This window comes from Oryx dammah, unplaced genomic scaffold, assembly GCF_014754425.2.
Source record: "Oryx dammah isolate SB20612 unplaced genomic scaffold, SCBI_Odam_1.1 HiC_scaffold_21, whole genome shotgun sequence".
NCBI lineage: Eukaryota > Metazoa > Chordata > Mammalia > Artiodactyla > Bovidae > Oryx > Oryx dammah.
The window spans coordinates 18,787,505-18,811,802 of NW_024070205.1; the positions used below are offsets into that span (position 1 = coordinate 18,787,505).

General features: G+C 43.2%; 2 protein-coding genes across 4 annotated transcripts in view; one reads left to right on the forward strand and one right to left on the reverse strand.

Moving 5' to 3' along the window:
* LOC120880496 (major histocompatibility complex class I-related gene protein) overlaps positions 1-14,861 on the reverse strand; it is a 31,578-nt gene extending 16,717 nt beyond the window's left edge. Inside the window, exon 1 of one of the 3 annotated variants that reach the window (XM_040263857.1) lies at positions 3,682-3,901. In XM_040263857.1, the coding sequence (XP_040119791.1) occupies positions 3,682-3,736 (55 nt within the window). In that variant the 5' untranslated portion in view covers positions 3,737-3,901. Of the gene's footprint in view, positions 1-3,681; positions 3,902-14,764 lie in introns of those variants that run through there. The other 2 variants (XM_040263858.1, XM_040263856.1) reach the window with 2 other exon arrangements.
* A 177-nt stretch (positions 14,862-15,038) lies between these two features.
* STX6 (syntaxin 6) overlaps positions 15,039-24,298 on the forward strand; it is a 47,275-nt gene continuing 38,015 nt past the window's right edge. Inside the window, exon 1 of the mRNA XM_040263859.1 lies at positions 15,039-15,314. Within this exon, the coding sequence (XP_040119793.1) occupies positions 15,280-15,314 (35 nt within the window). The 5' untranslated portion in view covers positions 15,039-15,279. The remainder of the gene's footprint in view (positions 15,315-24,298) is intronic.

Here is a 24,298-nt window from a genome sequence, read left to right on the forward strand (position 1 = left end):
AGATATACACAAAAATAAACAAATTTTTTTTTAATGGAGAAAAAGATAATGAAAAAAGAGAAAATTTTAAAAAGAGAAAAACTCATTTTAAAAAAGACAAAAACAAGGAAAATAGAATGTGAAGAGGGATGATCTTACAGGTAGAGGGACTGGGAAAGGCCATCTCAGCAGGTGGCATTTGAGCAGGGATGTGAATGGAGAAAGGAAGTCAGCCATAGGAGAATCTTCCAGACAGAACAACAAGCCCAAGTGCTCCAGAAAGTTGCCCATTCCATGTGTTTGAGGAATAGCAAGGGGACTACTGTGGGCCATGTAGACCTTCAGAGAATGAATGAATGAGCCCTGATGGTTTTTCCCCCAGTACTCTCTGTATATGATGATGACCACAGGTCTCCTATTTCCCAGAAGAATTACAATTTTATGAATTCTATTCTTATAAAATGATTCATTGAAGTTGTAACAAAATGTGATTTGGTACTCATACTCTTGAAAGGTTTTCCATAATAAATATAAACTTGGCCATCAGAAAGAATGTCCTATACCATCTGTCTCAATTTGGGTTTCATAAAGCAAATATTTAAAAAGTCATGTGTTCTATCTTTAAACTAGGCCCCTTCCTTTGAGACCTTGGCAATCCTCTAGGGTGAGAGGATGACCGAGGTCAATGGGTTTTAGTAAGAATAGACAAATATTCCCACTAGTCAGAAGAAAATCTACAAATTAGTTGAATTTCTCGGATTTAGATAGATTCAATGTCAACTAAGAAGAAGAGGGCCTTAGGGGAGTAAAATAGTATCTTGGAGAAATTTCTACTGCATGTACCTTGGCAACAGCTCCATGGAAACAGACTGAAGTCTAATAAGGTCTATAGCAAGTGCCCATATTTTCTCATGTTAACTCTTGGAACTCAAGGTCATTTCTTAGCAGATAATTTGTAAGCCTGTCTCTTAACACTAGCCCAGTTGACAATTCTGGGGACTTTTCTATCATCAGTCCTTGTCTGTGGAGGACTTCATGAAGCAGATTGATATAGCATCCATACTGCAATATCCATAGAGTTATGAATAACATCAAGAGACTGACCTTGGTGTTTTTCAGGATCAGCCATACAAACCACATATGACTCTGCAAGCGAGATCCCATGCCTGCCCCGCCTGATTATACCCACCACACCCAGCTCCCAGTTTCCCACAAGCTGGAAACCTCTTTCTTTTTCATACAAATTCTGCAACCAGAATAAACCACAGTCATGAATTTAGTCATTATTGCTGCCCCAGTTCTCTGTGGCAGCAGTCCCCAACCTTTTTAGCACCACAGATTGGTTTCCTGGAAGACAACTTTTCCACAGACTGGGTAATGACCGAGGGGTGGGGGACGGTTTCAGGATGAGTCTCATAAAAAAGCATGCAACCTAGATCCTTCCCATGCATAGTTCGTGGCAGGTTCTTGAGCATTCCTATGAGAATTCAATGCTGTGGTTGATCTGACAGGAGGTGAGCTCAGGTGGCAATTCGAGCTATGGGGAGCAGCTATAAATATGGATGAAACTTTCCTTGTTTGCTCACCTGCCTGCCGCTTACCTTGGCCCCGGGAGTTGGGGACCCCTGCTCTATGGCATACAGTCAGATCACTTCAATTTCTTAGAAACATCACCTTGGAACATAAATCCCAGGAGGTATTTATTAAGTGCCTATTGGTCACTAGAACATACGAGGGGAACGAGAAAAATGAGATCTCTCTCCCCCACTTTAAGGAGAGCCTTGACTGAAAGATTTTGGTAGATAGAAAATCATAAAACCGGGAGCAGGAGCTAGAGGAGTACAAAGGCAAGAGCAGGTTACTGAAGGCTATGGAGTCAACGAGAACACCACACTGGAAGTGATGCTGGAGTGATCTTATTGCTCTGTGATCTGAAACACTCTGGTATCTCCTCCCTGCATTTCCACCTCTAGAAGCTCCCACTCAGGGCCAGCATTAGGTCCAAATATCAAGAAGACCAGGTCCTTTTTCATAGCCCCATCTCCCTTCCCTGTTAGCACTCCTCAATGCTCAGCATGCTCAGTCAGGGTCCTGGCAGGGAATAGCCTTCACTCTAGATGAGTCACATGAAGAAACTTCAGTGGAGGGACTCTTCACAGAGCTGCGAGCAAGGTTACAGGAACAAATGAGGGATGTTAGGGAACCCAGAAGCTAGCAGTTATAGGAAGCCGTTAGGAGCCCTAGGGTTGTAGCGATTAGAGGAACAAATAGTGTTCCTGAAGCCCAATGGTAGCTAGAACCATGAAGAAGGGGCCATTCATGGAAAACTATATTGCGGAGGGACAAAGCTATTATACTGCCAGAGGCACTCAAGAGAGAGGGAAAAGAAGAAGGTTATACCTCAACCTCGCTTTGCTCTCTGATTGCTTTCCCTCGGCGTCTTCTATTGGGTGAACCCAAACAGAAATCAGCCTATGAGAGACCGGATGACGTCGTCTGTAGCAGTCCACCCCCCAGGACACAACACAGGGCAGAGAAAGATGCAGGGGAAGGAGCCAAGAGAAGGAGAGCCAGCGCAAGGTGAGCTTCCCTGTCCTTCAGAGATGACTGGTTCTATTTCTCATCCCGCCAGTTCTCAAAGTGCCGAGCATCCACACCCAGAGACGCTATCATTTTGTGGGAAAGCCCGGGACTGTGGGTGGAAGACCTGCGTGTACTTCAGACTCTGTTCATTATTGGAGAGTTCTTTGAGAATCAAATACAGGTAATATATAGGCTTTTACCTTCTAGAAATATCACTCCTACCCTCTTTTTTATCCTCTGTCTCTTACCTTCACCCTCAGTCTTTCCCATTTCTGACTTGAATGGTAGGACTTTTCTGGATTAAGTTCTATAGAATTAGGATCTATATCTATCTTGTCCATGGTCATGTCCCCAAAAGGGCCATCACATAGTAGGTCATCAAAAAACGCACAGATGTTTTGAAAGGGCTCCTTCCCATCATGTTTATGCATCGTTGCCTATGATGGTAGCCCAGATGTTGTCCAGCAACCCCCTGGGGGTGCTGAGCTCTAGCTGAGAAAGCAGTTGCTTAGAGCAGAGAAGCCTGTTGCTTCCAGCCCACCAGTCTTCTTGTGTATTGGGGGCAACCGAAAGCAACTGCTTCCCTAGTAACACAGGTTCCCCATACAATGAAAACATTTTTCTACTCAGTGGATAACTCTTACACTCAGTACACAAGTTCAGAACCATGGTTTTATCTTTCTGGGCTCTTGTGTTACAGGTAGGGCTTGTGGTGAGCAGGATAAACAAATAAATGTGAACAAAGAGTCTGCTCTACTCTTCAGTGCCCCTGAAACCCTGACCACATCCTCATGAGACTCACCAAGCTAGGAAGGAGGGAAACCAAAAGTAAAAGAAAAGGCATGAGCAGAAAAGAAAGGGAGCAACGTTCAGAAAGGAAGTAGGAAGTGAGGAAGTTACCCAGAGGGTCTTTCCAGAATGGCTTCCAACCCCTCAGAAAAGGTGGGTAACATCAAGATCCTACACACATGAAGTTCATCACTCCAAGTCCTGGGTGGAATAAACACACTTTTCTGCCCCTGGCTTCTTCATTTCACCATGAGTTTTAGGAAGACAAACTGTTTCCCAGAGGCTCCCTCAGCTGGGGAGTTTAGAGTAAAGAGAACTTGGGGTACTCACGAGCATCGCTGAGCTTCATCATTAATACAATGATGAGAGGCAATAGGAGCATCATCAGCCCCTCTAGAATCCTTCTCTTCTGATTCTTTTAACAAAAACACTCATAGGTCCCTGTTGATCTTTCAAGAACCTGTACTGTATCGGCTCTCTCCGTTTTTTTTGGTGATTCAGCAACTGTGACATTCAAGGTCTCTCTCCCAGTCAAAACAGTGGAAATGTTGGCGTCATCAGTTGCTAGGTAGCATAGAGAGCAACAGAAAACTAAAGCACCGCCTTCCCCAGTGACCTTTAACCCTTTGTTGGTCTGACACTGATTGCTCCTTTTGCTGTTCCTATCTTGGTCCTGTTACCAACTTCTAAATATTTATGGAGCACAGCTCTAAGAAAGACACAGGGAACACAGAGATGAATCAGTTCTGGTCCCCCAGGGAGCTCAAAAGAAAAAGAAGCCTTTGTTTATTTCCTGGAGCTTAGATTTCACCCAAGGTCCATGAGAAAGATTCACACAAAGTTCCCAGGACTTGCTCTGGCTTCCTATAATGCTGCAGTCCACATGTCTGATATAATATGTATCCCCTAGACTATCCTGTCATTTTTAGCTTACATCTATCTTCCATGCTGCTCTAGCACCCCCAGCCCAATAGCTCAAAAATGCTTGTTGAATCAAGGAGACCTGGGCCTTAAAGAAGATTCTGAGGGGCAGCTGGCTTGGCTTCCTCGATTAGCAAACCTCAGCACAAAGCCACAGCTACATGGTCATCAGGAGAGCACAATGACCTGGGAAACAGAAGCATAAGCTTGTTCAGGGAGGTGGAGGACAAGCCCAGACAGGAGAGAGGATGTAGAGGTGAGCAGAAGAGATGAGTGGGGGCAAGACCACCAGGCAGGCTGGCGTGAGCTCCTGCTCAGGGACCTGGGATGTTTGCATCCTAGCTACTTGACTTGTACAGAATCCCAAATTGTATTGAGGCTCAGTTTCCTCAATTTATCTATTTTGCTTTGAAAACTTTTTCTTTTGTATCGGGGTATAGCTGATTAAGAAGCTATGTTGTGATAGTTTCAGGTAAACAATGAAGGGACTCAGCCATACGTATTCATGTATCCATTCTCGCCCAAACTCCCCTCCCACCCCAGACTGCCACATAACATTTAGCAGAGTGCCTTGTGCTATATGGAACACCCTTGTTGGTCATCCATTTTAAATACAGCAGTGTATACATGTCCATCCCAAACTCCCTAACTATCCCTTCCCCCCATCCTTCTCTACCAGCATCAGTCTCCTCAACTTTAAAAGCAAATTCTGACATATATTTCACAAGGCTTGTTGAAGATTTAGATGAGGTTATGTTTACAATGTACAAGGTAGATAGTAGAACATACCAGTTTCCTTCTGCGGTAGGTGGAATAACACCCCCTTCCTCACCCCAAAGATACCCATATTCTAATTTCTAGAACCTGTGAATATATTACCTAGTGTGGCAAAAGGGACTTAGCAGATAAAATTAACTTTAAAATCTTGAGATGGGGAGATTATCCAGGATTATCTGGTGGGTCCAATCTCAAGGGTTTTTATAAAATTGAGACAGTCTCTAGAACTGGAAAGAGAAGAAGAGATTCTCTCCTAGAGCCTACAAAAGGAACACAGCCCTGCCATCACTTTCATTTTAGCCCCAAGACCCACTTTTGGACACCTGACCTCCAGAACTGTAAGAGAATAAATGTTGTTTTAGGGCACTTCGTTTTGTAGTAATTTGTTCTAGGAGCAACAGAAAACTACATGTCTTCCATATCCCAAAAGAAAAAAAAAAGAAGCCAAATAATGAAATAATAATATTTAACAACTCTCAGCATCTCCTAGCACCTTGTCTTCTCAGACCTTTGTATTTCTTCCTTTCCTTCCTCCTTCCCTTCTCTTTCCCTTAATTCTTCACTTAACAAATGCAGGGCACCCCTGTGCCTCTCACTCTCAGAGCCCCCAACAGTCCCCGGGATCTCTCACTAGCACTGTTGTCCCACAGCAGGGAATTCATTTCTTCCTTTGGATTTCTGTTCCTATTTTGTTACAAAACTGTATACTGTACTGCAGTCTGCCACATCTACATTAGAAAGTAGGTATGGCGACTGTGCTTTTCATTTTTAAGTCATTTTATCCTAAGTGCAAATTAACAAATACAACCCAGAAAACTTAAAAGCACATTAAAAAATCAGAGTAATAAGATAAAAATCACTCTTCAGAGAAAGCCAATGTTAACATTTTAGTATATGTCTTTTCAGTACTTTGCTGTGACTATATATGCTATGCTGAGTCGCTTCAGTCGTGTCCGACTCTGTGCGACCCCATAGACGGCAGCCCACCAGGCTCCCCCGTCCCTGGGATTCTCCAGGCAAGAACACTGGAGTGGGTTGCCATTACCTTCTCCAATGCGTGAAAGTGAAAAGTGAAAGTGAGGTCGCTCAGTCGTGTCCGACTCTTCGCGACCCCATGGACTGCAGCCTACCAGGCTCCTCCGTCCATGGGATTTTCCAGGCAAGAGTACTACAGTGGGGTGCCACTGCCTTCTCCGGTGACTATATATGTATGTATACAAACACACTTTGGGGGATTCATTTTACCAAAACAGAGTTTTACATCCTAATATTATTTTGTAATTTATTTTTCACTTAACAATTTCCCAGTACCAACATGCATTTTTATGGCATAGACTTAATAGTCTTAAAATTTTTAAGTAAATGGATTTAATAAGTGTCAGTATCTTAAAGGACGTGTGAAGACTGCGCGACTAAGCTGGAAAGCACTGGAGTGAGAAGTGTCCTATTCATTCTCCTTGGGAACTAGCTCTGCCTCTGAGCAATTGTCTAATCCTTGACCCCCAAGCTGTATTTGTCAGAGTAGTTTGTGTTCATCTTGTTTACTATGGATCTATGTCTTTGGTTTTTAAACACTGTTTTATTATATATATCTTGAGGCCCTTCTGAAGAATCTGACCCATTTGCAATGGAACAAGTCATCCTCAAAGACCAAAAGACAAATTATTAAGTTAGCAAAAGAGTCTAATTCATTAAATATATTGTGACAGGGAGGCCTGGCATGCTGCAGTCCATGGGGTCGCAAAGAGTAAGACACAACTGAGCTACTGAACTGAACTGAACTGACTGTTTTCAATACACTGTAGTGTGTTTTATCCCGTTCAATAAGTAGTTTCCGCTGGGGTGTTTTAAGAAGTTCAGCAGGGGTGTGTGTGTGTGTCTGCATGTGCCTGCATTATGTCTGTGGAATCTGATTTGAGCCATTTTCAGGGGTTAGGTAAAATCCATTCACCAATTTTGGGACAAGGCTAGCCCTTGTACAAATGATCAGTAAAGTACTATAGCAAAGAACATGGGTTTAGGAGTCAGACAAACTTGTCTTCAAATGGGGCTCTGCCACTTCATTCCTACGAGACTTAGACAAATTATCAACCTCTCCAAGCCTCAGGTTTCTCTTGTGGAATATGGGGGTCATAACAATATCTGCCTTACAGAGTGGTGTCAATTCAGTGAAATCAGCAGTGATGGAACCAAGAGGTGATCTGTCACTTCTTGGGACTTCTGTTATTGTTTAGTTGGTAAGTTGTGTCCAACTCTTTTGCGACCCCATGGACTGTGGCCCAGAAGGCTTCTCTGCCCATGGAATTTTCCAGGCAAGAATACTGGAGTGGTTGCTATTTCCTTCTTCCGGGGATCTTCCTGACCCAGGGATCGAACCTGTGTCTCCTGCTTGGTGCACGTGTGCAAGTGTGCTAAGTCACTTCAGTTGTGTCCAATTCTTTGCGACCCCGTGGACTGTAGCCCACCAGGCTGCTCTGTCCATGGGATTCTCCAGGCAAGAATACTGGAGTGGGTTGCCATTTCCTCCTCCAGGGAATCTTCCTGACCCAGGGATTCAACACACATCTCTTGCATCTCCTGCATTGGCAGACAGGTTCTTCACCACTAGCGCCACCTGGCAAGCCCCTCCTGGGACTTTAGAGCATCATTACCACATACACATAATTACCATCCCAAATAAGCCGTAATTTCAAAACATACACTGGGTCTGCCATCTAAGGTCAGTTCAAGTCTCCTAGCCCTGTTGTCCAAAAGAGTTACATTTTAAACCTGCCCCATGTAGAAATTTTGGAGCCACTTCTGAAGAGTATGCATGTATATTACTTAGCACAATGTCTGGTCCATAGTAAGTAAATGTTAGCAATCATTATAACTTTTGTTGTTACTCACTAGTTTACCAAGCGAGATTGTGGTTTTTCCTTCCCTGTGCACTAACAAATTCACAGAAGAGGGTAAATGTCATATCTGCCTTTCAACAATGGAACAACAGACTGGTTCGAAATAGGAAAAGGAGTAGGTCAAGGCTGTATATTGTCACCCTGCTTATTTAACTTATATGCAGAGTACATCATGAGAAATGCTGGACTGGAAGAAACACAAGCTGGAATCAAGATTTCCAGGAGAAATATCAATAACCTCAGATATGCAGATGACACCACCCTTATGGCAGAATGTGAAGAGGAACTAAAAAGCCTCTTGATGAAAGCGAAAGAGGAGAGTGAAACAGTTGGCTTAAAGCTCAACATTCAGAAAACGAAGACCATGGCATCTGGTCCCATCACTTCATGGGAAACAGTTGGGGAAACAGTGGAAACAGTGAGAGACTTTATTTGGGGTGGGGGCTCCAAAATCACTGCAGATGGTGATTGCAGCCATGAAATTAAAAGACGCTTGATCCCTGGAAGAAAAGCTATGATCAACCTAGACAGCATATTAAGAAGCAGAGACATTACTTTGCCAACCAAGGTCCATTTAGTCAAAGCTATGGTTTTTCCAGCAGTCGTGTATGGATGCTGTTGGACTATAAAGTAAGCTGAGTGCCAAAGAATTGATGCTTTTGAACTGTGGTGTTGGAGAAGACTCTTGAGAGTCCCTTGGACTGCAAGGACATCCAACCAGTCCATTTAAAGGAGATCAGTCCTGGGTGTTCTTTGGAAGGACTGATGCTAAAGCTGAAACTCCAGTACTTTGGCCACCTCATGCAAAGAGTTGACTCACTGGAAAAAAACTCTGATGCTGGGAGGGATTGAGGGCAGGAGGAGAAGGGGACAACAGAGGATGAGATGGCTGGATGGCATCACCGACTCGATGGATGTGAGTTTGAGTGAACTCCAGCAGATGGTGATGGACAGGGAGGCCTGGCGTACTGGGATTCATGGGGTCGCAAAGAGTCAGACTCGACTGAGCGACTGAACTGAACTGAACTGAACCCTTGTTATACTTTTGCATATGTAGTCACTTGGCTTTCTCATTTATCTTTCTTCAATTTTTCTTTATTTTTTTACTTTTTATATTTCTGATTATCCAAGTATATACTCCATTGTAGAAAATGGTCAAACTTTAAGGACATTTTCTTTTTTCTATGTGTAAAAGTGTTTCTTTATATAAAAATGAGAAGAATTGAAATCATATTATTAATATAATATTGTCTTGCTATTTTCAATATATGTCATTACATAATTTTAAACAACATTTTTGGTGACCATCAAATGGATGTTTCAGAAATTGTTAATCACTTTCTTGTGTTAGATATATAAGGAAAGAAAACACAACTTGCATGTGGATATTCCCTATGGTTGGTGCTGGGAAATGTAGATATAGCCAGGTCAACGGATGCCAACAAGAGCCAGTGTCTTCTGGGGTGCTCCAGAACAAGCACATGTATCTCAGGGCTTTTAAAAGATTGGGATAAAGATGAAGAGTATAATACCTAATAGCGCTTTTCTCCCTTACTCAATCTTGTTTCAAAAAGTTGAAAGCAACAACAAAAAGACAAGCACAATTTTTAAATGAGCAAAGGACTTGAATAGACACGTCTCTAAAGAAGATATGTGCTGTGCTTAGTCGCTCAGGTGTGTACAACTCTTGCGACCCCACAGACTGTAGCCTCCCAGGCTCCTCTGTCCGTGGGATTCTCCAGGCAAGAACACTGGAGTGAGTTGCCATTTCTTTCTCGAGTCCAACTGTTTAGGACCCCATAGACTGTAGCCCTCCAGGCTGCTCTGTCCATGGAATTTTCTAGGCAAGAATACTGGAGTGGGTTGCCATTCCCTTCTCCAAACGAAGATATACAAATGGCCAATAAGCCATTTGTTTATTTATATAGGAAAACATGTATTTAAAGTTTGGCAAAGGAATGCTGCTCAATATTCTGTAATAACCTAAATGGGAAAGCAATGTGAAAAAGAATAGATATATGTAAAACTGATTCACTTTGCTGTACACTTGAAACTAACACAGCATTGTAAATCAACTATACTCCAATCTATAATAAAAATTTAGAAAATTAAAAAAAATAAAAATTGTTTGGGAATTTTATACAGTGAAATGTTTACATGAAACAATGTTCAACAGCACTAATTATTAGGGAAATGCAAATCAAAACCACAATGAGACATACTTCAAATCCATTAAGATGGCTACTATAGAAATAAAACCACACATAAAAAAAAATAACAAGTGTTGGCAAAGATGTGAATAAATTGAAACTCTTGTGCACTCATAGTGGGAATGTAAAATGGTGCAGCCACTATAACAGTCTGGAAGTTCTTCGAAAGATTATGATCCAGCAATTCCAATTGTGGGTATACACCCAAAACAATTTAAAACAGTCTCTCAACTTCCTACTGGTACATTCATGTTCATAGCAGCATTATTCACAATTGTCAAAAGGTGGAAGCAACCCAAGTGTCCATCAATACAAGAATGAACAAACAAAAGGTGATGTATACATACAATAGAATGACTGCCTCAAAAAGGAAGGAAATTCTGACACATGCTGCAACATGATTGAACCTCGAATACCTTATGCTGAGTGAAAAGAGTCGATCACGAAGAGACAAATACTGTCTGAGATACATGTGTTACAAATACTGTAGGAGTATATGACAAATGCTTACATGAGGTATCTAGAGAAGTTAAATTCATAGAGGTAGGAAGTAGAATGGTGGTTGTCAGGCAGGGGGGAGGAGAGACTAAGGACGTGTTTAACGGGCACAGAGTTTCAGTTTTGCAAATAAACGTTCTGGAGGTTGGTCAAAAATGTGACTGTAAACACTGCTGAACAGTGTACTTTAAAATGGTTAAGATGGAAAATTTTATGTTATGTGTATTTTACCACAATTAAAAATTTCAAAACTATTTTTTAAAAGGACCTAGGGGGACACAGAGTATTTTAAACACTTTGCAAAATGTAGTCACATTTAACATTCCAATTGATCCTTAAAATGACCTAGTGAGGGAGTAGTTTAGATACCACTCCCATCTGAGAATGGAAGAGATCCCCTTGTAGGAGTGATATGGGACTCTCACAGCTTTTAAGGGGTTGGAAGTGGCCCGGGTTTATTCTGGCATTCCTAGCAACAGGGTGTGATTTGATCCTTTCTGATGCTCATCCTCATGAGCTCGTGACCTGGTGGCCTGTGCCCTCTTTCTGCATTGGCATTTCCTATTTCAGCACAAGATGCGTTGCAGGATCCCAGTAGTATCTTCCACCACTCACTCTCCTAACTTTGGAGACTTGCTCAGAGACCCAAGGTTTTCACGGCTGACCACTCAAAATCTCAGAGTTGGAATGTTAGCCTTTTCCAGCAAAATGGACAGAGTCTAAGTACTATAGCTTGACAAGTCCTGGCAAATTCACATACCCGTGTAACCTACAGTCCTGTCAAAATACAGAAAATCACAAGCCCCCAGAAAGTTTCCTTTCCTAATCATACTCCCCACCCAAAGGCAACTACTGTTTTGATGTTTTTGCTCCATGAGAATTTTTAACTCTTCTTTTTCGAAAGGTAGTGGAGGGTGAGGAGTGGGTAGAGGAGATGCCTTTTGCTGAGTATTCTCCCTGAGTTATTATGTTTCTGTTTATGCCAGGATCTGGGGCCTGTTAAATTTGAAAGAATAGAAGAAAAAAAGAAAAGAAAAAAAAAGAATAGAGGAGGGAAAAGAAAGAGCTTCCTTTATTTTTCCTTCCATTTTAGCTATACTTCCCTTTCCCTGGGGCAGCAGAGGCCAAGGTCTGGGGTGGTTTGAGAAACAACGACATATTAAAGAAAGAGACACCCCTTTCATGGAATAGAGAATAAGAGGCTATGCCAGGCACTGAGGTGGTAGTAACATTGGAAATCTCCCTCCCTCTGCGAGTTTACAGTTTAGTGGGGAGAACCAACATACATGCTCTAACCCTCAGTTGTGTCCGAGTCTTTGCTGCCCCATGGACTGTAGCCCATCAGCTTCCTCTGTCCATGGAATTTTCCAGGCAAGAATACTGGAGTGGGTTGCCATTTCCTACTCCAGGGGGTCGTATCAAACCCATGTCTCTTGTGTCTCCTGCATTGGCAGGTGGATTCCTTACCAGTGTACCACCCGGGAAGCCCCGGAAAATCAGCCAGCTAGCAGTTAATTTATGTCCACCCTAAATCTAGTCCTCGCTATGGTCTTTTTCTCAGTGATTGGAACTGACAACAACCCACTTCCAACTCCAGAACACTACTTCTTTCATCAACTCTGAAAACACTGAACGCTGAACCATTCACTCACCAAATCCTCGCATGTTGCCTCTAAAGTATTTCTCAAAAATATCCCCCCTCTCCATCCTAGTTGCAGTGAGCCTATCTCAGGACACCCTCACCCCTTCTCTGGGCCATGACTTCTCAGCTGACCTTTCAGCCACTGCTGCACCTATGTCAAATGCCAGAATTATCCTGTCAATTCCCTCAGCTGAGTATTCACAGTTCTTAACATCACAATCAAGGGCCTGCCCATTTCCAGCCTTAGCTCCTGCTGCCACAATCCTATTCTTTCCGTTCCAGCAATGCCCCCTGCTATGGCTCCTCTAAAGGCTGCCCTGCTGTCTCCTGGCTGCCTCTAGCCATTGTTCAGAAGTCCTCCCCACCCTCCCCCACATACAAATAGACTGGTGGCTTGTCTCCGTGTTTCTCTGGCAACATATGCCTTTCTTTCATTATGTAACTGGCCTTGCTCTCCTGCTAGTCTGAGAATTCCTTGAAGTCAAGGACCAAACCTGTTCATTTCTGTATCCTCCTTAGTAAGATTACAACACATGCTAGTACTATTCTAAGCACTTCTCAGACACTGATTCATTTAATCCTGATGACACTCTGCTGCTGCTACTGCTAAGTCACGTCAGTCATGTCCGACTTTGTGTGACCCCATAGACGGCAGCCCACCAGGCTCCCTTTCCTGGGATTCTCCAGGCAAGAACACTGGAGTGGGTTGCCATTTCCTTCTCCAATGCATGAAAGTGAAAAGTGAAAGGGAAGTCGCTCAGTCGTGTCCGACTCTTCACGACCCCATGGACTGTAGCCTACCAGGCTCCTCTGTCCATGGGATTTCCCAGGCAAGAGTACTGGAGTGGGGTGCCATTGCCTTCTCCGGACACTCTATGAGCAAAGTGCTATTATGGTATTCATTTCTTAGTTGAGGACAATGAGAGACTAAGCAGCCTGCCCAAGACACAATACTCAGGAAATAGCAGAATTAGGATTTGAACTCAGGTAATCCAGCTGCCCAGGTGGCAACAGGGCTAGAGAGTCTGCCTGCCAGTGCAAGAGACACAGGAAACATGGGTTCAATCCCTAGGTCAGGCACATCCCCTGGAGTAGGAAATGGCATCCCACTCCAGTATTTTTACCTGGAAAATTCCATGGGCAGAGAAGCCTGTTGGGCAAGAGTCCATGGGGCTGCAAAGAGTCAGACACAAATGAGTGACTGATCACAGTGTGGCTGCAACTATGGCTCTTAAACTTTATTCTCATCTTCTCTTCAATTTCCATGTATTTGTTGAATGAATGATCCCTTTTGAGTTCCCCATCTGAATATGTTCAGAACCAAAACAGTTATCTTCCAACAGCTTCTTTTTCCCTACATCTGACCTCCTTCAGCTGCTCCTCCAGGGTCTCAGAGAAGCCTGGAGTCTGATTTTCACCTCTCTCCCCCTTAACCCCATTCAGCCTTTCATCACATCTAGGTGTTTTGTTTTTCCTTGGAAATATCTATCAGATTGTCTGCTTCCTCTCTATTTACAATTGCTGCTGTCCTGTTCTGGTCCTCAGCCCTTCAGGCTGGATGACCACAGCAGCTTCCAGACTAGTTTCCCTGACTTCACTGCCTTACTTCCTTGGGGCCTTGGGGTTTCCGTGCATTTTTATTTAACCCTCACAACAATCCACGAGCTAAATATTATTATGCATGCTTTATAGATGAGGGACTGAATAACAGAACTCAGGTTCAAACAGGATTTGTCTGGTTCAAAGGACTCTTCCATCTACAAAAAGACTGGTACTTTAAGCAAGTCACTTAACCTGCAAGAGTCTCAGATTTCTCATTTGTAAAATGGGGATAACAGCAGTAATTACCTCCTGAGTGCAACTGAGATAACACTAGCACAGTACCTGACATACAGGAAGTGCTCAAAGATAATCAGCAATTAATGTTCACAAACCCCATAGCATATCTAGCATATGAATTTGATAACTGTTCTGACCAAAATACTTTTTGGAAGTGCTTTTGAACCATTTAGCTCATAAGAAGTTGCCATATCTGGCCCCTCCTTTGTCCCTCAAAAGTTCTTTCTCCTGGGAAGCATCACATGTTGTATGAAAAAATTATCTTACTGATCACTTCGAGAAAGGCACACAGCAATAGAAAACACAGCCGTCTGGTGGAAAGTGCACAGATTCTCTGATTGCCCTGTCCAGGTTGTATCTCGAAGCCTCTTTGAACTTTTCTCATCTACTAAATGGTAATAATACCTTCCCCCCAAGAATACTGAGGTGATGTACATACAGCCTTCAGCGCATTGTTGGATACAGTAAGACCTACATGAAGTTGTGCAATATAGTCAGATAATGTATACGAGCAGGCTTTATTGTAAGCGGAGGACGAGATGGATTTCTAAATCAATATGTTATCAAAATCAAGTATCAAAAGTAGAGGAAAGGTGAAAGAATTATGCAAAGGAGATACTAATGCATACCTAGGACACCTGAATGCCCTTCCTGCGTAGGGACAAGCAGCTCCGGCCCCTGAATCCTGAGGGGCGAGTGGAGAGAAGACCCGCCCTCTTTCACCGCCCCCAGAGCCCCGCCTCCAGGGTCGTGTGACAAGGTGCCTAGGACCCGGCAACGAGGGGCGGGGTCGGCTGTGATCACGTGTGCACCGGTGCGGAAGTGGTGCGGCGGATGGCGTTCGTGATTGGCCGAGGCTGAGGAACCTGGGGGCGGAGCCAGGCGGCCGGACGCTCCGGGAGGAGTCGGGGGAGGGTACAGCCGCGGGGCCGGCTCCAGAGTCTGGATTTGGTCTGCAGTGCCCATCGAGTGCTGGACCAGCGGCTGGCCGGTGCACCCCGCCCTGCGCGCGCAGAGGCTTCGGGACCCTCAGGCCGAGGCGCGGGCCGCTACGCGAGGCGGATAGGGTGGGCAGAGGGAAATTTGGAGGGCGCGGGCGCCCTGTGCGCGGAGCAAACGTGAGGCGGCCGGGGGCCGGGACGCCATGTCCATGGAGGACCCCTTCTTTGTGGTGAAAGGGTGAGTGTTCCCGAGGGCTCCACTGGAAGAGGCGGTGGCCGTGCTGCCTGCCCGCACCTCCCCGCCTCTCCTCGTTGTAGGGGGGATGGGAGGCAAGTAAAGGCTGGCGTGGAGACAGTGGGGACGGCTTAGCCTGGAGGACCATGATCAAGTGTCCAGAGACATCCCTTTCCCGTCCTACCTGGACTTTGAAACCCACGCCCCCAATCAAGCCCCTGGGGAGGGGGTCCCCTTTGGCCTGTGCGCTGCCCTACAACTTGTTTGGACGGGAGGAGGGGTTCAGCATTTCTGCAGGTGGGAAGGGAGCTTACGCGTCCCAGACCAAACTGGGGCTCTAGTGGAGCACGGGGCCCTGCTTCGAAGGGGGAAAAACAGCATCTGGGCAGGAAAAGGGAAATGGCCCTCCTGAGCTTTGTAGTTGGCGTAGACGGGGGTGAGCTCCTATTGTCCATTGAGTTCGGAGCGCTGGCCCCGCAGACTGGTGAGACCACAACATGCCCAGAGGCGTCTGAGCACGTTAGCAGGCTTGGAGGCGGGGGCGCCTGGCTCCGGAAGACGACTCAATTCAGTGGGGGAGTTTTTACTGAGTAATGGGAGGGGAGGAAAGCAGCCGTTCAAACTCAGTGATGATGTTGGAAGGAAAACAAAATGAAATCAGCCAAACTAAACTTTCCTTAGCTTTCTGTTAGCACTGGGTTTTTCCCACAGTGCTAAAGGAAATGAGCGCTTGCTTTTTAACTCCCTGATTTCATCCAGGCTGTTTGACAGGTTTCCCCCATTTCTTCCTCTGCCTTTCAGACTCGAATAGCCTTAAACTTATTTTTCCCTGTGAGCTGTCGTGACTCCATCTTTGATTGCTCAGTTGTTTGCAGATACCCAGAAACTTTAATGGCACTCTGTTACATAGGCTTTGTAGCCATTAAACAAATTCAGGGAAGATGGATCCTGTTTTTACAACTTTTGTTTTAAATGTCAAACACGTTAAAAATTTGAGAACTGCAAAGTTCCTGAGAGATCAGTGCTAATCACCCTAAAGTACTGCTTTGCTTTCAACTACTTCCTAGCTCCCTATTTCTATTTCTGTAAGGGTAAAAGCTGACCAGTTGCTTGAGGGTGTATGTGATTTTTTTTTTAAAGGTTCTTCTAAGAAAATTTAAGTGATACTCTAGGTGAAATACTTTATTATCCATGATACAGTAAGATACATTTATATATATTTTAACATTTCCCTGAAAAATTTTTGCCTTTACCTGACTTTAGGTGGGAAAATCTGAGTTTAGATGATTAATAATACATGGATCTCTACCTGGAAAATGTTATTAGAAGAATTGATTTTTTTTAGGGGTTAATTTTTAAATGTGAAAGCTGTGTGTTTTTCCTTTAAACGTTCTTAATTCTTAGGTTTCAAAGGTTATGTCTGGCAGTGGAGGCTGTAGATAATCAGAATTTTTTTGTTTCATTTTTAAATGGAATTTGTGAAAATGCTAAATTGCTCTGCCATCTTGACTTTTTTTCCTGATAGTACAGTTTGCCAGGGCTTGCTCACTGATTAGATATCACTGCTTTATTGGAACATTGGCCAGGAGTCTTGTTTGACTTGTACATTGTTTTAGCTCATATCTTTAAGATATCAAAACCTTTTGCTATGGAAAAGTAAAATTAGCTACATGAGTGTCTCCAGATAATGTGGTGAAATATATGGGGAGCCATGTACCTCTGTTTATTAAAAGTTTTGAAAATACACTCACTGCATGGTGTAGAAAAATGAAAGAAGCCTAAATTGTGACCTTTAGCCTAGGAGCTGGTAGTCTAATCTGAGAAACAAGTCACCCAATAATTAAGTAGAAATGACTGGTGGAAATGATTAAGTGCTGAAGTGAATCCTACAGATGATTAAGTCCCCTAGTAGTTTGGAGAAAGGCATCCCATTAGGAAAGGTTACAATTGGAAAAGCTTTGGACATAGTAGCAGGTCTTGAATTGGGTTTTGAAGATGGGTATCACTTAGATGATTCAGTCCTGGGTGTCTTTCCTGGACTCATCAAGAAGAGTCTTTAATTGGTCTTCCTGCTTCCAGTCTCTTTCCTCTTGCGTGTGCCTTGGTTTTGTTGGACGAGTGTTCTCCAGAATGCAGTGTGAGCCACACATGCCATTTTACATTTCCTAGTAGACACAGGGAAAGTGAAAAACATGCAAAGTTAATTTTAATGTCATCGATAACCTGGTATAGTCAAAATATTTCAACATGTGATAATTATAAAGATTATTAACGAAGACTCTCACCCGTTTTGTGCTGTCTTCAAATCTGGTGTGTGTTTTACACTTACAGCACATCTCAATTTGGATGCTGAATTTTCATCAGAGACACTTGATCTGTTTTTAGAATTCATTAAACTTACAGTTGAAAAAGTAGATTCACATACCCAAATTGTTCCAAGTATATTTTTAAATTTTTTGGTAAGTGAATTGAGTATCAGTTTTAAATTTTAAATTAATTAAAATTTAAAACTTAGTCCCACAGTCACGCTGGCATAGTTCGGCAGTCACATGTGGCGTCCATATTGGGCAGGACAGGTGTAGCTCTTCTAGAACCCAAGCAGGAGTTCCCTACTTAACATCATTTAGTGGCTGCCTGTTGTCTGAAAGTCTCAAGACTTCCTGGCCTTGTGATGCACCCTTCCTCTACCCTTTGCCTACTGTACCTGCCCAGAGCTCCAGGATCTCCAGACTCAGTACAGTGACTGTGACCATGGGACTGGGCGCTCTGACCCCATATGCATCCACTCTGCCGGATGCACTGACTCAGCTTTCAGGATTCAAAGTCAGCATCTCCACTGCCTCCAGAAAGTGCTTCCTTGACACCTGTAACACAGTATCGCACCTCTTCCTCTGGCTCTCTGTCATTATTACTGTGAGCTCTGAGGGTGGGAACTGTTTGTTTTTCCTGTATTTCCAGCCTGCCACCTTGAATGTGTGTTATATGTGTGTTAGTCACTCAGTCGTGCCCGACTCTTTGCGACCCCATGGACTGCAATCCAGCAGGTTCCTCTGTCCATGAGATTTTCCAGGCAAGGATACTGGAGTGGGTTGCCATTTCCTTCTCCAGGGGATCTTCCCAACCCAGGGATCGAACCCGGGTCTCCTGCACTGCAGGCAAATTCTTTACCGACTGAGCTACAAGGGAAGCCACCTTGAATATATAGCATAAATGTTGAATAAGTTCTCTTTGGTGGTTGTGGTTGGTAAGGAATGGTGGTTCGTGGATGAGAACACGACCAGCAAAGGCCCTCAGATGGGCATGGTGTGTTTAGAAATCAAGGAGGGCATTCTAGGTGGAGTAGGAAGTTTATTTGGAGAAGTAATAATAATAATAGCTGACATTTAAAGGATAACACATCTATGCCAGGTGTTGCAAGCTCAATAAGCACTTTATAAGAATTACCACTTTGTAAGAAGAGTTCTGTGGTGTGGGTATTAGCCCCATTTAACAGATGAGAAACTGAGCTACCACAGAGGGGTTGAGTTACTTCCCCAGGGTCACAAAGCTAATAGGTGGTAGACCCAGGATTCAATATTCAGCTGCCTAGTTCTCCTCATACTGTTAACACTTCACAGAACAGGTAGAATAAAATCAAGAAGAGCTCATCTTGAGGCCATTGGAAGTTTTCAAAGCAGGGAGTTCAGTTCAGTTGCTTATTTGTGTCTGACCCTTTGGGACCCCATGGACTGCAGCATGCCAGGCATCCCTGTCCATCATCAACTCCTGGAGCTTGCTCAAACTCATGTCCATCGAGTCGGTGATGCCATCGAACCATCTTATCCTCTGTCGTCCCCGTCTCCTGCCCTCAATCTTTCCCAGCATCAGAGTCTTTTCCAATGAGTCAACTCTTCGGATGAGGTGGCCAAAGTATTGGAGTTTCAGCTTCAGCATCAGTCCTTCCAATGAATGAATATTCAAGACTGATATCCTTTAGGATGGACTGATTTGATCTTGCTGTCTAAGGGACTCTCAAGAGTCTTCTCCAACACCACAGTTTCAAAAGCATCAATTTTTTGGCACTCAACTTTTTTGAAACTCAGTGAAACTATGAGCCATGCCGCGTAGGGCCACCCAAGACAGACAGGTCATGGTGGAGAGTTCTGACAAAATGTGATCCACTGGAGAAGGGAATGGCAAACCACTTCAGTGTTCTTGTCTTGAGAACCCCATGAATAGTTACGAAAAGCAGGGAAATGACATAAAATTAGGGTCCTGAGAATATTGATTTGGTAGTAGTGTTGGGTGCATCTGTGTGAAGAAAGATTAAAAAGGAGACCAGTTAGAAAGCTATTTTAATTTAAATATTCAGTGATTGGTGTCTGAGTGTTTGAGGTTTACTTTGTGAGATTTTGATACTGTTGATGTCTTGTTCAGAGCAGAACAGCAGAACATGGGAGAAAACCACCACCGTCGGGCAGCTGGGCTCTTTGGCCCATATATTCACAGTGGTATGTTTGCTCCCAGAACTCCTAACCCTGCTGAATGAACTAGGACCAGCCCTTCACTTGTAGTTTGCCTAGTTGACCCTCTTCATCTGTATTCTCACTGAGTGAGCTTGATTATTCCCATTGCATCAGGTGGTTCTGCGTACATCCCACACCCTAGTCACTCTGACCTAACTCTCTCCCAAGTGTTCTTCTGTGTATTTTACTAATTGTTTGACGTCTCCCATGCTATGGGATGGGTATCTTGCCCCCAATTCTTTTTCATTTCCTTCCTGCTACCTAAAAATGCCTTCCTCCCGTTTGCCCTGTTCACTCCTGACTCCACACTCTGTATCAGTCCTGTGTCTACTTGGTCATCAGGTCATCTCAGTGCCTCCCCAGGATATCTCTGGAATTCTCTTCCTCTCTGGTTTTGGTTCCTCGGCCCTCATTCTTGTCCTTGTCCTCTCCCACCTGGACTCTTATAAGTGGCCTCTTCAGCAAGCTTTATTTGCACTGCTGCCGGATGTGAACTTGGAGACATGATCAGGTCACAGCTCTGTCCAGAATCCTTCATTCTAAAACACTTACCAAGTGTCTATTCTCTGTTCGTTTACCAGGGGCGAAAGCTCCAGCAGTGAGCAAACAACATTCCTGTCCTTATGAAGCTTATATTCTAGGGACAGGTGGTAAACAAGTGAACAAATATACGGTATATCAGGTGGTGGTAGATACTGTAAGAAAAACAAAGCTAGGTGCAAAGGGAAAGGAAATGCGTGCTCTGGATGTTATTTTTCTTTTTATGTGACTTCCAGAGGCAGTGAGATTTGGTGAAAGAACTGAACTGTGTAAATCAGGCTGATCTAAAGTTGGAATCTCACCTCTATCCATTATTTGATGTAACATGTTCATTATCCTCTCTGAACTTGTTTCTTTAGGTACAAAATTGGCTTAACAGTGCCTGCTTTATCGGTTATGAGGATTAAATGAGTTAAGGCATGTATGTTGTCTTGGCATAGTTTGGTGCATCCATCAAGTGCTCAGTAAACATTCTCTTTTAAATGTCTGTTTATGTGTCTCCTTCCAAACAGTCTGCCCTTTCTAAGAGGAAAGACCATTTCTTACTGGTTTTTTGTTTTGTTTTTATTTTGGAGTAACATTTAAAGTAACATATGCTCACTTTAGAAAACGTAGGAAATAAAACTGTTTTTAAAAGGATTAAAAATTCATTGAAGGAACTTCCCTGGTGGTCCAGTGGCTAAGACTCTGAAGCTCCCAATACAGGGGGCCTGGGATCAATCCCTGTTCAGGGAACTAGATCCCACATGCTGCAACTCAGAGTTTGAATACTGAAACTAAAGATCCTGCGTGCCACAACTAAGACCCAGTGCAGCCACTTGCATAAATATTAAAAAAAAAAAAAATTCATCGAAATGCCAAGATCCAGAAATAGTTAAAATTTTGGTGTCATTCTTATCTGTTTCTGTTAATAGTTTTATGTAATAGTACTCATCAGTTTTTGATCTCTTATCATATATCCGTCACTGTGCTGAGAACCTGCCAGGCATTGTCATTTTAATCCTTATGAACTAGGTACTAGTACTGTTATTATTGGACTTCCCTGGTGGCTCAGACGGTAAAGCTGTCTAAGGGACTACACTGTCTACAATGCGGGAGACCCGGGTTCGATCCCTGGGTCGGGAAGATCCCCTGGAGAAGGAAATGGCAATCCACTCTAGTACTATTGCCTGGAAAATCCCGTGGACAGAGGAGCTTGGTAGGCTACAGTCCATGGGATCGCAAAGAGTTGGACACGACTGAGCGACTTCACTAGTGACTGTTATTATTATCATTTTACAAATGAACAAAATTAGTTAAAAAAAAAAACTTCCAAGTTCATAAGCTTGTAATTGGAAAGGCCAGGATTTATATAAATTGGTATTGTTGTTACTATTAATCATGAAGAAATTGGGATCATACTGTCTTACAATCTTTTCATCTGTATATCCTCAGCATGCCTTTGGTGGGGAGGCTTTTTAATGACTGCCTTTGTATTTTGTCATATAAATGTAATATAATTTATCACCTGGGATGACATTTATGATGTTTCTAAATTTCTCATTATTACAAGTATTGTAATGATAAGTCCTGCTTGTCACAGGTCTTCATTGCTGTTCCTGATTATTTCCATGGCCTTTATTCCTCTAGCAGAATTGCTAATTCAGTGGGCGAGCACATTTTCAAAGTTTCTGATCCATGTTACCAAATTGCCTTCCAGGATACACTCCTCTCCACTCTACTCCCCACTCCACCCCGCAAAGTTTGACGGACCCATTTCCCTTGATCCCTTGCCAATTTTGAGATGCTCATTTGAAGAAACCTTGACTAATTTGCTAGGTGAAACACACCATATTTGAATCGTTTTTTTCATCATTGTGTTCAGTAAGGTCCTACATAGTGTTTGTTGAATGAATGATCCCATTTTGAGTTTGGGGATCTATAGTTTTTACCCCTCTTTTGTTTGCAGCTTGTAATCAAAATAAGCCATTAAGAAATTGAGTGGTGGAATATGAGAATATTTTGTACCAAGTGAGCCTCTCCTGTAGGGAAAAGGCCTAAATATTGTGTTCCTTTAACATTTTGCTGGTTTGGAGGCTTTGTGTGCCGAAAGGAGGATAGTTTTATTTCTATGTTCTTGGCTATGGATCCTGTTGAAATAATGGTGTAAGTAAGCAGATGAGCAAAACAATATGTATTACATTGTCTTAGTCTCTAACTATCTCTTGTCTCTGTGTAGAACCTTGTATGAGCTCCTTGAAGGCAAGCATTGTGCACTTTATTCACAATGTTGAGAAAAGTTATCCTTATTTACAGAGTACTATTATCCAATAAAATTGAATATAAGTCAAGTCTCATTTTCTCCTGTTTGAAAATCCATCAGATGTTTCAGATGTTTCTTTTTTTTTTTTTGCCTTGCTGCATAGTTTGCGGGATTTAAGTTCCCCAACCAGGACTGGAACCCACACCCTTGGCAGTGAGAGTGTGGAGTCCTAGGCAACTCCCCAATCAGATGTTTCATTGTAAAAATCACTTTGCAGACATTTGTTAAACATTTATTGAATTCCTGATACTCTGTTTGGCTCCTGGTTTGAAGAACACTGTGCAGCTGTGTGAAGCAGTTTAGGTGATAGACGATAGGGATTGCATGTAAGATTTTGGAACAGAGCTGAGATGCTGTGGAGACGGAAAAGACTCCCCGGGGAATGTTGGTCAGGGACACTTTCATGAAGCAAGTAGGGCCTTAATCTGAGCCATGGAGGAAGTGTCTGCTTTTCATTTGCAGAGGTGTAAGGACTCTTCCAGATGGGGAAGCGATGAGTGAAAGTCCAGAGCCAGAAATGAGGAAAGGGAGGATGAGAAGAAGAGCTGCCAACTGAAACAGATTTGTTTCAGTGAGAAATCAGGTTGGAAATTAACGTTGGCCCCTTTGTGGGGAGGAGGAGGCATGGAATACCCAGTTGAGGAGTTTAAATTTAATGTTTGCTTTTGTAAATTCTTAATGAGGAGGCGGTTTTAACAGTTGTTACCATGCCACTTGCCTGTGGTCAGACAACTTCTGAGGGCTCAAACCCAGGTCTTCTGATTCACTAAGAAAATGATTTGTCAGGAGGCTTTGCAAAGATGGGGTTGAAAAGTCTTGTTACTGGAAGGCGCCTCGTGCTCTGGGTCAGAACAACTTGAGATCAGAAGCCAAGAAGTCTGAGCCCCTGTTCTCTTATTTGTTTAATGAATGCAGACTGGTTATTGTGAAAGTTCCTTCTAGATCTAAAATCCAGTGACGCAGCTTAAGTAGAGGTTGTGCAAGGTGAGAAGTAAGAGGAAGAGTCAAAGATGATGCTTGTCTAGACAAGTTTCAAATCTTGGAAAATAGTGTCACTAATAACTAGAATGAGGAAGTTAGAGAAGAAACAGTAGGGTTTTTTTTTTCCTCTCTTTTATTTTGTTGTTTGACTACTTGCTTTTTTGTAGCGAGAATATGATTAATTTGGTTTTGGGCAAATGGAATGATCCTGGAGACAGCTGAAATATAGGAATTAGTCCTGGGTGACTGGTTAGGGTTGGGACGGCAGCTGGGGAGTCATCAGCTTCAAGGGCTCATTTGAACCTACTAGTGTTGATGAGCATCTAGAAGCTGTAAAAGTAGTGCTGGGACCAGGTGGAAGAAGAGGAAAGAGAAAATTAGTAGAAACTAAAATAGCACAATATCACAAAAACAAGGAAGTGAGAGTTTCAAGAAAATAGAAAGGCTGTGGTGTCAAGCACACTGAAAAGGAGGACGAGTTCAAGTCACCGTGACTGGGACCTGCAGTGTCACTGGGGCAGCAGTACTGTCCCAGGGGAGTTGTGGAAGCAGCGGCAGGTTGAGGTCAAAATTGTCTAGAACTGTAGGTAACTAAAGGCTTTTTTTTTTTTTTTTGCCTCTAGGAGAATTATTGCAAAAGATATTAGGACAGTGAAGTT